This window comes from Pyxicephalus adspersus, chromosome 4 (genome assembly GCF_032062135.1).
Source record: "Pyxicephalus adspersus chromosome 4, UCB_Pads_2.0, whole genome shotgun sequence".
NCBI classification, from domain to species: Eukaryota; Metazoa; Chordata; class Amphibia; order Anura; family Pyxicephalidae; genus Pyxicephalus; species Pyxicephalus adspersus.
The window spans coordinates 124,445,676-124,459,789 of NC_092861.1; the positions used below are offsets into that span (position 1 = coordinate 124,445,676).

At 37.1% G+C, this 14,114-nt stretch overlaps 1 protein-coding gene and 1 long non-coding RNA gene across 3 annotated transcripts in view; both read left to right on the plus strand.

Annotated features, from left to right (window-relative positions):
• Positions 1–3,031, plus strand: part of LOC140329330 (uncharacterized) — a 5,011-nt gene extending 1,980 nt beyond the window's left edge. For both annotated transcript variants that reach the window (XR_011920471.1, XR_011920472.1), the window contains exons 2-4: positions 699–834; positions 1,779–1,818; positions 2,877–3,031. This is a non-coding gene — a long non-coding RNA (uncharacterized lncRNA). The remainder of the gene's footprint in view (positions 1–698; positions 835–1,778; positions 1,819–2,876) is intronic.
• Positions 3,032–3,038: 7 nt separating this feature from the next.
• Positions 3,039–13,417, plus strand: LOC140329329 (uncharacterized). Its single transcript, XM_072409544.1, has 7 exons — positions 3,039–5,267; positions 6,802–6,849; positions 8,652–8,743; positions 8,849–8,913; positions 9,206–9,357; positions 11,368–11,520; positions 12,925–13,417. Exons 1-7 carry the CDS (start codon positions 3,341–3,343, stop codon positions 13,251–13,253), a joined length of 2,766 nt encoding a protein of 921 aa, XP_072265645.1. The 5' UTR covers positions 3,039–3,340; the 3' UTR covers positions 13,254–13,417.
• Positions 13,418–14,114: the final 697 nt, after the last annotated feature.

The following is a 14,114-nucleotide window of genomic DNA, read 5'->3' on the forward strand; positions in this document are numbered from 1 at the left end:
GTAGATTTATTTCACTGGTAGATTTTTTTCATTAGAACACCGGATAGGGAATCCCCCTCCTCCGCAGTGTCTTGGGAGGAAGGGGATCCCCCATCAGAGATCTCCCCGCGGCAGCCGAAGGGAGCCACAACAAGGAGGCTGAAAAGCCGCATGCCGCTCCAGAGCCGCAGGTTGCAGACCCCTGGTCTGGGGTATAAAAGTGGCAACCATATTTTAAAACATTGTGAACAAATAAGCGGTGTTCTGATATCCAATCACCATTTTTTTATAAATAGACTTTTATATGGTCAAACATTTGTGAACAACTGACCATGATATAATGGGCTTATTTGAAATCTCAATGAATCATGAGCATTAAAATGGGTTTTACACAAAGGTTAGGTATGTTACATCACGGGTGAGTTCCAAATACAAATGAATCCATGTAACTAAGATCATCACAAAATCATCACAAATTTTTGGGTGCCTGCCAGTAAAAGAAAATAATTACAGGTTGGTGAACATGAAGGGGGTGCGTACATTTTCCTTTTTCAGTTCTGTGATCTAATATCATGATATAAAGGATATTGGCTATATGCCATTTAGTTTTAAAAAGCTAACCTCGTACTATACTTTCCCTTAATTACTGGCATATTATAATCTGACTTTTACCACTTTATGTCCAAAACAAGTTATAATTCAAATTTTTTACATTTTAGCTTTTTGTGAAGAACGTTGAGGATCTTCGCAATGATACCATGCTTGCTGGCATGTCAAGTCCTCATGTTCCTTGTGCTTGGAGGACAAATTGATGAAGTTTACCCTAGGAGTATAGGGGACAATCATGTTAAACATGTGAGTACATTAGTTTTTTTTCTTATTAGACTGAAAACAAAGGTCAAAAGAATATGTCTAAAAAAATGGGGTAAATTCAGAAAGGGCCTAAATCAAATGTGTGCTTTACCCATGCAGGGCCAGACAAAAGGTGATATTAATGGCCCCTTACCAGCAGAACATACATTTCTATTACCGCCTCTAGGAGTGGTGAAATTAATCTTTGTGTAAGTCTTAAATCTTTCAAGTTGAAGCTTACATTGGGGTGCGGATTCTCTCCCTGTCCCTTTGTGACAATTCTAGAACAAATGCAGGGAGATGCAATGTCCAGTGGGAGAATGGAAGTAATATTCCCCTCCATATATTTACCTATAAGTACAAGGTATTATCACAATGAGTAGCATAGGCTGTTGGGTTTGGGGTACATAAAGTATACCCGTCTCGTTACCCTAAAATAAAATTTAGACAAAGCAATCTACATATGTTTCTTAGTACCCTGCTTGAGTATCCATAAGGACGTATATTGTTTGATCAAGGTTTTAACCTACTGAGTCCAAGTACAGCAGGTGACTACTATGCACTAAACACCAACCCCTATGCATTTTACTTTTGTAAAGAAATGTGAAACACATTCAGAGCAGTAACTTCTCTAGCTCATGGAATAACACTGGTTTTATGTAATTTAGTGTGTAAGTAAAGATTGGGTTTAGGTAATATTTTTGAAAGAATTCTGTAGACTGCTAATGTTGTTTAATTCTGCAACTGCTAGGTGCCTTACTGCCATACTGATACTGTTGCCCTAATCTGAGGGAGTCAGGGCTTTAAAAAACCAATGCAGAAGGGCTTTTGTCTTCATTCTGACGTTACTGTTATGTATACTTGTTCTTGTAGGGGGCTTCCTAATTTTGACTGATATTGTTGTGTAACATATATTTGTTATCTAAATATATATCATTTCCTCAAAGGGAATCAGGGCTATTGAACAGGAAAACCAAGCCTATGTAGGTAAGACTTCAACTATTACAATATAACATCAGTTCTTAAAAAACTGTAAAAAAAAAAAACTACAATTAAAGAAAACCTGCCTTCTAATACAGGTAGTCCCCGAGTTAAGGACATTGGACATATGAATGACGCCTAGATACAAACAGGGCTTCCCTGATTGCTCGTGTGCAGGACGGAGGCTTGATGGGGGGAGGGGGAGCAGTTTGCATGATTTGTAGAAGAAGTCTTTTTCTAAACACAGCTGAGGTTGCGGGTGATCTTAGGGGGTTAGCTGTTCTTCAACCTCTTTAACTCTTTAATGACCAGGACAAACTCTGCAGTTGTTTCTTTTTGCATATCAAAGCACAGCTTGCTCCAGAAGTTAATGAATGTCTAGGCTGCATAAAGTTTTTTGTTTTTTTTTGCTCTGTGATTAACTCACAGTGAGGTTTTTTATACAGTAACTGACACCATGCTGCCTAATATTATGATGAGACAAACATCTGTCCTAATTGCATTTAATAAAATATTGTACCTGTTCTGACTTACATACAAATTCAACTTAAGAACAAACCTACAGTCCCTGTCTCGTATGTAACTCGGGGACTAGCTGTACATAAATGAGCTCCATTCATATTTATGTGCATGGACTATTGTTTCCTATGGGTAAATATGCCTTTATTGTTTTATTAATGACTAGTTTATACCTGTTAATCCACATATAGCAGTTGCATATTGATTTTGTTTTGTGTTTGTCATGTTGAAAACAACGTTGTCTTTCTGGCCCTAATTGTAAATGCATACGCATACCTGCCTATGTCCATGATTTTACCCATGTATATCCTTGCTGCCCCCTAATTTGTGTACTGGGCTGGCAGGATGAATTGGGCGGTTGAGGAGTGGTAAATCAGTGCATGGTGTAAACCTAATCACCTCATTTTTTTTTTTTATACTTTACTTGCCAGGAGTTTCTTGTTAAGGAGATTTCAATTGTTCACCTAACAATCTCAAACAAAACATTTTTATATTTCCTTTTTTTAAGTTGTTGGTTACTTTTACTTGTTTTGTTTTCTATCCAGGCTTTTTTTCTTCAGTGCGGGCGTTTGTGGCAGCAAGGAGCTGCCACTTACAGTTTAGCAAAGATTTTGGCACATTTTCCCCTCCTGTATTTTTGGGGCAAATAGATGTAAATTTATGGTGTAATTGGACCATTTTAGCTGCACCAGGAAAACAAGTTGTAGTCCACGTTGATGGATTTCATACAAACACAAGCTGTGATGACACTTATGATGACATAATTTTAGAAAGTGTTTCATCCTCTGTTGAAACCACCATTGTGTCCTCTTGTTGGAATACGCCTACCATTGTTTTTGCTACTCGGGCTCTGGCAGTCAATGTTGTACTTCTATGGAGGACATTTGCACACACTGGTTCAAGCAAGTATTTTGAAGGACGATACTACATCTTGGATGATCCTGCTGCCACACTAAATGCTCCATGTAACTGTTCATTACAACCATATATTACTGATACAGGTGCATCCATGGACTCCGAAAGCCAAACAACAGACGCACATCCACAATATTTTTCTGTGCCTCTGTTGCCAAAATTGCCTAACATTAGTGCTACGGTTTCTAAAGCTGATCCTTACCGAGAACATGAAGCTGCAACTACTACACCCCAGCCATCTTCACATTTTATTCACTATTTAGCTGCCAGCACTTTTGTAGTTGACCAGCTGAAAGATGTTTCAAGCAAAGTAGTACAAATCCCCTCTTCACCAACTGAGGTTTTCCAGCCATCACCCTCACATTCTTCTGTTATGAATGAAGACAAACACACTTATATACAGACAATGGAAGACCTAGAGCCAAGTTATGTTGGTCAGTGGGATGATATATCTCCATCAGATTGGATATGGGAAAAAACTGTTTCCCTTTCTGAGACACCGGGGTTGAGTACAGAATTTACGGAGATTCCTGTGACATCCTATTTTGGCGAAGCTCATGATTTGGAGCCGCATGTTACCCCACATTCTAGCACAACCTATCTTTCTGATAACCCAGTGACAGTGCAATATGATTCCACATATGTTGATAAGCTACATAGGGTTACTCTTGGTATACCCTATTCTGCAAAACTTCCACAAATGTCACATTTTGTACCATCTCATACTAAGGCTGATGTGACACAGCAATTAACTGATACTAAAAGTATTCATGTTCCCTTAGCCACACATAGCAGTGCTTCTCTTTTTGCAGAAATCACTAAAATTTGTAAAATACCATATAAGATATCTCCTGAGACACCAACTGTGGGTGCAACCCACCACTCAGATAACCCTGATACAAGCATTATCAACATAACTAAATTACCTAAAACCTCACATTTCATTATAGAACACATGTCTAAATCAGTACTAGATTTGTTGAATGTAGAATCCCATCTAGTGAAACCTACTTTAGTCCCACCACTACCATCTAATAAAACCGACACCAGTCCGACCAATATTACCGCAATTTCTGAAGATAAGAAAAGCGTCTTTACAACTGACAGATACGCAACAAATTCCACCATAGTACCTCCTCGTGTTTCTTTATTACAATTTGTGTCCTTACCCGATGAAAAAATTCCAGCAAGTCAAGGAAAAACATTTGACCTGAAGCCTCTGGCTTTATTACCACCAACCAAGTCCATGACTAAGGACCTCGATAGTCAGACTGACACTAAACCTCAAGAAAAATCTAAGGTGCTTCAGCCGGTGTCATTGAGCACTAAATCTTCTAAATATAATGTGCAGATTGTTAGGCCTGAAAGTGCTTTCCTGGGATTTCATATAAATGTTCCTGACGGCAACTACTCAACAAATGTAACATCAGCTAAAGAGACACTTAGAGGCACATCTCCACAGAAAAAAACTCACGTTTTAGGCCAAGAGAGGGTTACCAAAGGCACATTGTCTTCCTCTCACCCGCAAGTTTCAGCTAAGCCCAAATTTTTGGATATTTCACTTCAAATACCAGAAAAAGGAAAGGAGATAGATAACAAGGGATTTTTTTTTTCAAAGACTTTACCAACTGAAGGCTACAAGTCTAAAAATTTGTATACAAAAGTCACAGGATGGATAGATTACTGGTTGGCAAATCATAGCCTACATGGTTCAGGTCAAGAAAATAAAATAAGCACGATATCTATAACAAGCACAGCCTCCCCATACAAGTCATCCACTACTGCCCAAGTGAAAGGCTTCCAATTAACTGATCAACCAGATATTAGGCAGGGGCCATGGATACTTTCTCTACCATATTCACCGACTGATAACTTGCACCCATCACCAGATGCACTTGATATAAAAAGTACCAAAATGACCACCACTGGCCAAGATAAAAGTACAGCAACAAGTAATGCAAATAATGATCATTTTGATGTGAACCAAGAAGAAGCTGAACAGCCAAGCAATGATGTCTTCAGTAAGTAGCTAGCAACTATTCTTATTTCTTGGCTACAGCCATTTATCTTTTTCATCAAGAGGGATGAGTTTAAAGTTTATTTTAGATTTCTTACTATATTTCTTTACATGCTAGTTAAATGCACTGCAATGATTTAAACTTAAATTTAGATTTTTACCAGTTTCACTGTATCATTACTATTATTAATAATAAACAGTATTACGAAGTGCTGTTCTGTAGACACGAAGACTTTCCATGAACTTACCCGGAATTCCCAGACTGAAGAAAGTAAATGCTGGGGTCCATATCCTTTAATTACATTATCACTTTCATAGGTGTAACTGGAAAGTATGGCAAAGCAGTGAGCCAGCTCCTATCAGAATAAAGAGGATGGTTCTAATAATGTTCTGTACTTAGGTTTGGAATAAAGTCCTATGAATAATTCTAAGCAGTTTTAGTAATTAAAACCAGAAGATCATTTTCTTAATAATGATTAAATGACCAATACAATATTTTTTCAGACATTTGCATATTGTTTGTGATATTCATGTTACTTTTAAAATCAGTAAATAGGCAAACTGTAATAAAGTCCTCCCTGCAAGGAAAATAAAATAATACTTACCTGTCCTGCTACTTGTGACCTTCAACTTCTGGAAATTTTAGATGCTAGGTGGTTTATTTAACTGATACTGAACAGTATCACTACCTTGAACTTCCGATGGTTCTGCAAAATTTTGGCGAACCGATCTTGCGAAACCATCGCAACATTGAGGAAATTATAACAGGATGATTCACAGGGGATTCACAGGATTCTCTGGGAATCCTCCTGTTTGCAATCCTCGGGGCACTGGAGGTTAATTAACCTCTAGTGCCCGGGGATCGCAGTGGAACTGCAGAAGAACTCTCAATGGAGATTCTCAGAGATGCAATCATTCTTGCAGCCCTGGGAATCCTGTTTGTGATCCTCGGCACTGGAGGTTAAATGGGGACAAGTTTCCCCATTCAGAACCTCTAGTGCTCCCTGATTGGCTGAGGAAAGCTTTCCTCAGCCACTCAGAGAGCGCTAGAGGTTTTGATTGGGGAAACTTGTAACCCATTTAACATCTAGTGCCAGGGATCGGACATTGAGCTGATCAATTAATGCAGCCGGCCCATTAAAAAAAAAAAAATCGTGCTTGATCACCAAATTTACACCAGCCAAATTTACACCAATTACAATTTCGGTAAGTGAGAACAGCCGAATTCACAGTGAGATCGAGTTTAAAAAACTCGCTTGTTCATCCCTAATCACTACTGTGTCTTTTAGTGGTACAGGACAGGAAGAAACCACCACAAAGCTACAAGAAATTTCACACTCATCAGTTGGATAGATGTAGGAGAATCTTTGCTCTTTAATGAATTAATGAATGTGGCCCTTGTGGATGACGGGTTGGCGTGTAGAAATGATTTACTCTGCAAAAATACTTTTTTTTTATTTTAGCAACATAGATGCATGAAGTTCTTTACCATTTTCTATGACATGATTGTATCTTTTTTTCTTGTTCCTCTTTGCTAGATATATCTAGAAATCAGACAGAACTCCTATTTCCTCATTATCCTGGAGGTAAGGTGTTTATGATGTAAGTATAGTATCAGCTATGATGTAAGGTTGTTCAATCAGGTTTGTTCACAGAAGCAATTTAGTTTAGCCTACAATGTAAAAGATAAAAACCTTTTCAGAAATGTATGGCACCCAGTGACAGGTTTTATGTAACAGGTTATTTTTTTTATGACCTGGAAAATTTTTTTTTTCTTTTATATTACAAACTGTTACTGTTCTTTGAGCTTTGTGTTTTAAATTAATATGTAAACAAGTATGTAACATTTTATAATGAAAATTATTTAGTAATGGATTAAACAAACAAAAAAAAATGTCCACTATACTGAGACATTTCCTAAAAAGAAGTAGGACTTTTAGAAAGAGAGCTCCTCGGCAGCACCTCCATAGGTTTTTAGAATAGGTTTCCTTGACTGTTACAATGTAAATTAGAATTTGATATCGGGTCAAAATGATTTAGCTACTTAATATTAAAAACATAAAAAATGTAAAAAAAAACATAAACATAATACAGCTAATAAGAAACTAATCGTGGCACATGAACAGGACCAGGATAGTCAATTAAGCTTTTGTAAACCCCAGGAGTCATTCAGTTCCTATTAACTTTTAAAATGGCCAAAATCCTTATTAATTTTCCCTTTCCTTTTGGCTTTATTATAATTTGCCAAAATCTCCAAAGTTGAATATAAAAATGGGATATTTTTTCCTTCTTATGTATTTGACAAAAAAACTATAATCCTTGTTTTTTTTTTGTAAAAGTGTATTGGTAAGACAGTAGAAAGAGCAATGACGTACAAACTCAATATTTCCAAGCAGTAACTATCTCTTACCTGATATGAAAATCAGGAAACTGCTTGCTGGTGGATTGCTGCACTTTGTACACCATCAGTGCTTTTACTGTATACTATATATATATATATAATATATAGATCGATATATTTTTATCATACAAGACAGAGACACTCATAGAACATCCTTTTAGAATCCTGATTCAGTCTTAGTAATGATTGACCATGCTGTGCTGTATGTACCATAACGGTACCTATTGACCTGAGCCTGGGGTGGCACCAACCTTCAACAGCTACAAATTTTTGAAACTTTTCTACTTTTGTTTTTGTCATATGGCCACCGCTGGACATTTGTGGCTTAATTTAGTAAAAGGAAAAAAAAATATTTAGATGGAACGAAGATGCAGAAAAAAGCAGTTTTAACACCATTGTTCTAGAAAGTTAGTAAAATACCTGGTATCGCCCTCCTGTAATCACATACATCACAACACCCTGTGTTACCAATCAACAGTATTAACAAGTTCACAGGTACCTGTATGTGTTGAGCTTTGCTAAAATTGGTAAATTGCTCATTACATAATTTTTTTTTTTTTTGCTTTAACCTAAAGTGTTTATAAACCGTAAAATTCAGCTTTTCTTGTTTGCAACCTTACAGTTCCTATTCAATATACAGTTGAAAGCATGTTGTTATATTTGTCCTGGACTGTCTTGTGTTTTGTGTTCACTCAAGGAGGGGAGTTATACCACCCAGATCTTTTCTACAAAATAATGGGACTTTAATGGGTGGGTATGAGTAGTTTAGCAAAAAAAAAAATAAAAACTGGGCAGAGCTGACAACATTCAGACCCAAAAATGCTGTGTGTTGTCAGCTCACAAAACAACTTAAAGGCTAAATGCATTTATCGCAAATCTATAAGTATTTATCTGTGCTTTGCAGGGTCTGAAGATTATGTTGCATATTGCATGATGTACATGTGTTTTATTTATTTTCTCCTGGCATATACTTTAATTTCAAAACAGATTCCTTATTTAAGATTACAGCTGAAATTCAGCACCAGCATGTAAGACTGAAGGAATGGCAAAACGAACTTGCAGAGGTTGCTAGAACAAAGGTAAAAAGAATCCTGAGTGCTGTTGAAGACCAATTTTATCCATGACAATATACAATGATAACACATATATGATATGATATGTGATTTTATTTTTTAATTTTTAAGATTACAGAAAAAATGACTTATATTCCAAGTGACGTAATCTACCTTATTCTAAAGAACATCACAATGTAAGTTACAGTATACAAATGTGTAATATATACAAGACAGATGTATGAACCATAAGGGTGTATATAAAAAAAACATCTTTTTAAGAAGGGGGAATGTTTAAATATTTCCTTGTATAAGTTGGAATGCTCTTTAAGTATTGTGGACTGGCTTCATCAGGGTCCTATCTCTGATAGCTGGGTGTATAAGGTAAAGGATGACCAATTTTCATTAAGATCTACTGAAATTCATATTTTTCTGAGTGTATGTAAAGGGAAATAAACTTTTAAATGATCAATTCTATAATTTACACAGGACAAATCCTAAAAATCTAACCCTGACTTTCTGGTTACATCTGCGACTTGGAGGAAAGGGAATGGGAAACTTCATAAGGAATCAAGTGAAGACACTGGAGGGCCAGCTCATCGGGACAGTTGGTGCAACGTTGGTGTCACTTTCAGTTAAAGGTAATGAGATTATATAAAGTTTGTCATCTGCAATCTAATTCCGTATTTTACAGGCAGAATAATTATAAAAAATGTTATACTGTACAGCTTTTTGAGTGGATAGATATGTTTATTTAGTAATGTTCCATTTATTAAGGACTCCCTATAATATTCTTCATAGGCTGCCTAATGGTTGGGTAATTGAAATTTTTGCACCCCCAAATTTTGTTTAAAAACCTAAACTATATCTGCATGGAGTTCTGGAGTCTAAACGCCTTCACTAAATCAATCCCAACGTGCTCACACTGTATAAGTGCACCTGAAATGAATATCTGGATGAATAGTAGGCTGTGCCCTTACTCCTCCAGCAGTACAGTTCTATTATACATAAAGTACACAATACACTATTCTACCAATATAATTGTACAAACAGCAACAATAAGGACTCAGCAGTCATGTTTGCAGTTAAGGAACTTTAATTGTATGTGGGATTTTGTTATTGACCGCAACACCTTGTGTTCTGCACCTGATAGTCCTGCCAGCCTAGTCCATGGCTAATGTTGGCTTTGCCCATATCCAGCCCTTAGCATACAGATATTGTTGGAAAAGAGCTGGGGAAGTTACTTATGCATGTTGTTATAATTTGTTATTTATCCATGAACACTGCAGTTATATAGTCTATTATACACCTCTGGGCAGCACAGTGGTTTAAAGGTAAGTTCTCTGGCCCTACAGCTCTAGGTTCGAATCCTGACCAGGAAACTATCTGCATGGAGTTTGCATGTCCCCCTTGTGTTTGCGTGGGTTTCTTCCGGGTACTCCAGTTTCCTCCCACATCCCATACCAGTTAGGTTATTTGGCTTCCCCCCAAAAAATTGACCTTAGACCAGGGGTGTCAAATTCAAATACACAGTGGGCCAAAATAAAAACTTAGACAAGGTTGCGGGCCTTGTCTTAAAACTTGTCTTGAAACTGAAATAGCACCGATAAAACAGTCCAATGCGGGGCTTCATGTTATGAGTGTCTGGAACTCCCTCTTCACTGAAATACCACAGCTACTACAATTCCCTGCGTCTATAAAACAGTCCAATGCGGGACCACGCATAGGCAGAGAGCCCGCTGGTCTATAGAGGCGAGTGATGGCTGGAATTGTAGTAGCCGCGCTATTTCAATGCAGCGGCGGCCAGCTGAAGTTCATATTTGGGATTCCTTTAGGGGCCAGAAAAAAAGGATGTTGCGGGCCAGATTTGGACACCCCTGCATTAGACTGTATTAAAGACATATCACTGAGGACTTTAGATTGTGAGCCCCTTTGAGGGACAGCTAATGAAATGACTATGGAGTTTGTACAGCGCTGTGTAATGTGATGGTGCAATATAAATACTGTGTAATAATAATATAATTTATATTATTAATATTAATACAATGACAAAGGTTACATGCCATAACTTAACATGCTTTGCTTAACTGAAACTCTAGTGACACCTGCTGGTTAAATGTGGTATATATTCAATCTTAAAATATATTTGGATACTGGGATTTACATTAACACATACAAATATATATATATATATATATATATATATAAAAGGCTATTTTAGATGTAAGGTAAATGGGTGGGGGTTTACCGAACAGCCACAGAATCTCAACCAAGCTCGGCTGAATGGGAGTGATTGGGAACCATGCATTTTTTGCAGTAGGGATGCAATGTGATCCATGGATGCAACATGAGGGTTCTGTTGTTTTTTTCAAAGGAGATCTACACAGAATCAGACCACATGTCTAAAAGAAACCATACAGTGTATATTCTGTATGTAAATATCAATATAGATGTTTTGTTTCACTATAGATAAATAGGTACCTGTATGTATATGTATGTTTTAGAAAGAAAAATAAACTGCTGTTTAAAAGAATGCAGCTAAAAGAAATATCTGAACTGTAAATCCCATTTGATCAGATAAAATTTGCAGATTTTTACTGTCACTTTATTCAAAGAATTTATTAATATAGTTTTTTCTTGCCTCCACTAAGATGTGAATGAATGCCAGTTTGGGATACAGAACTGCGATGCTAAGGCTCAGTGTGCCAATGAATTTGGCAGCTATTCTTGTCAGTGTATAAATGGGTATGAGGATCATCCTCCTGCAGGTCCAGGGACTGTATGCATCACTCCTCAGCCAGCAGGTACTGTCCTATTTGTTTTGACAGTTATTACAAATGTATTTGGTCTTGAATCAGGCAATACAAATTTCCTAAAAGAAGACCTATGGATGTAGATGGAATTGTATGTAAAGATCTTGGTTATAATTATAAATGACTGGGTGTGTTTTAAAGTATAACTAAATGCTTCTGTATGACAGCTATATTAAGTACCAAATCCATTTAGTGATGCACAAAGCCCCATTACCAAAATTGTCCTTAACCATACCCAGCTGAGAACTGAGCCAAATCCTCCTTCATTTGTGTCTCACACTCCCCCTCCCAGATACTTCAGCTCGCAATGGGAGGGGTTTCACCATCAGAGGCAATGCTGCCAATCCAGAAAACAGTGGGTAAGGCCAGGTGCTGATAACAATGCCACCTGCAACTTTTTGTTATCATACCACAGTAGTTTAGAAGCCACAGCATATATGATTTTTTGATTTGTGAGCAGTGTGGAATAATTGTAACATCATCAAGGAAGCCTGCACTAGGTGGACTTTTCTGGCAGGATTAACAGGTATTTATGAGAGCTTGCAGGAAGGAAGGGAGTGCTAAAAACATTGTAAGTGCGGTGCTCCAGTTTTTTCTTGTTACCTTCCACACTTTGGAAATAGGGACATTTTGCAAAAATAATTGGTAAATGCAACCAATGAATTCAATGGTGAATATATATATATATATATGGAGAAAAAGTATATATCCAAAAAAGTGACTAAGTATCTGTTATCATTGCCTACAACCCCCTCTTTTAGGATCTGACCAGGTATAAACAGGTGCGGAATAGCTTCTGACCTTAACTCTGATCTAACAGCCCTGGAATAAACAATTTCAGGCCTGTAATAGGCTGTAAAAGGTTCTCGGGGATCTCTATAATTTGTCCCTTCATATATCACTGCTGGACTTTGTTGGGGGAAGAAAACTGAATCAGTTTAGGTAGAAATATCCAAAGTTGTTATTTACTGTTATCTCACCTATCCTTAATCATTTAGGGTTGTCTGGTGATGTATGAATCCGAAAAGCAAGGATGTCAGCACATCTTTTGGTCAGTTGACCATCAGTTGACCATCTGTTTCAGGGGTGCAATGATCCCCTTTATGAAATCAACAAACAGAATATAGCAAATCTTTGAATCCCCTAAAAAGTTGGTTAGTATGGAGCCTCAGTGAAGGAATTTTCAAAGTACCATGAGTGCTAACATTAATGCTATTTGGATTATTTGGATTTGTATGGTGTGATTGTTGTTTTGCATGGCACACTCCTTATTATGTGAGGAGTTATTATGGGATTGTATATGGAAGAATTGGGGTGAATGAAGAAATACATAGATACATGGATAAGCCAGGTTTGTGGTATTATTAACTGTTTGTATTTCTTTTATGTTAACAGAGATATTCTCCATATCGGATCATCTAGAAGTTCTTGTTGCCACCATTGGTGGTGTTGCTATCACTTTGCTGCTGGCTATTCTCCTTCTCTGTATAGTCCAGCTAAGAAGACGTAGCAAGGCCAACTTTATCCTGCCAGAGAGGTCCAGAGGAAATCCAGGGGGTCACTCTATGGGGACTTTAGGTGCTGCCCAGGGTGAATGTGGCCAAATGATTCCCAGCTTGACAAGGCACATGTCACCCCGACAAAGACAAGAACAGCACACCGCCAGAGACACCTCCAGCACCTTAGAGCTGACCAATATAACATTTGAACAAACTATATGCTAATGATTTTGTATCCATCAACTAAAGGTGGAAATGGCTAAGTGATGCTTGTACAAAGTACATTAAAATAATGTTGGTATTGTTTACTTGTAGTACTTTATGGATGCATTTGTAGCTGTTTATTTAAAGCAAAAATTAAAATAAAGATGCAAGACTGTGATCAAAAATTTGTAAATGGTACAGTGGAATAGAATTATCCCACACTGATAAACCTTTTCAAGGTAAAATTCAATATTTAGTATAATATAATTATATACAGATATTAATAAAAGTCAATCCAATAACTTTTAAAGAAGTCACATTTATAGTTATGGATCAGCGGGTTGCATTCTCATGTTCGGTCCCTAGATGTCACTGTTTTACCTAATGTTAATGTCTCAGTCCATGGACAGATGTGCTCTATCTGACACAGGGGGTGTCAATCAAATACACAGTGGGCCAAAATTTAAAAGTTTGACAAAGTTGTGGGACAACCTTGAAATTTATTGACAAATTTGAGGAAGTTTTTTCTACTTATTAGATAAAAACCTTTTCATATGGAAACAAAATGGTTTTGCTCCACATTCAATCTGGAACAAGTTTATAATAGAGAAAGAGGCATAGGATTTTTTAAAATTTTATATAAGAAAAAAATCATATGCCCCTTTCTCTGCTTGTTGCCTTCTGGGTTAAATTTCATTGGTAACCCTTTTTGCACTGGCTAACAATAATAATAACAATATTCTTTTATGAAAATCCAACCATTCAAGTTCATGCCTTGGAGTAGCAAGGAAAAGTACAGATGAGGGGGAGTGCTGGAAATGCCAGACTCAACTTCGTTGAAATTGCCCCGCTACCAAAATTCCCGGCATTACTTGTGTCTGT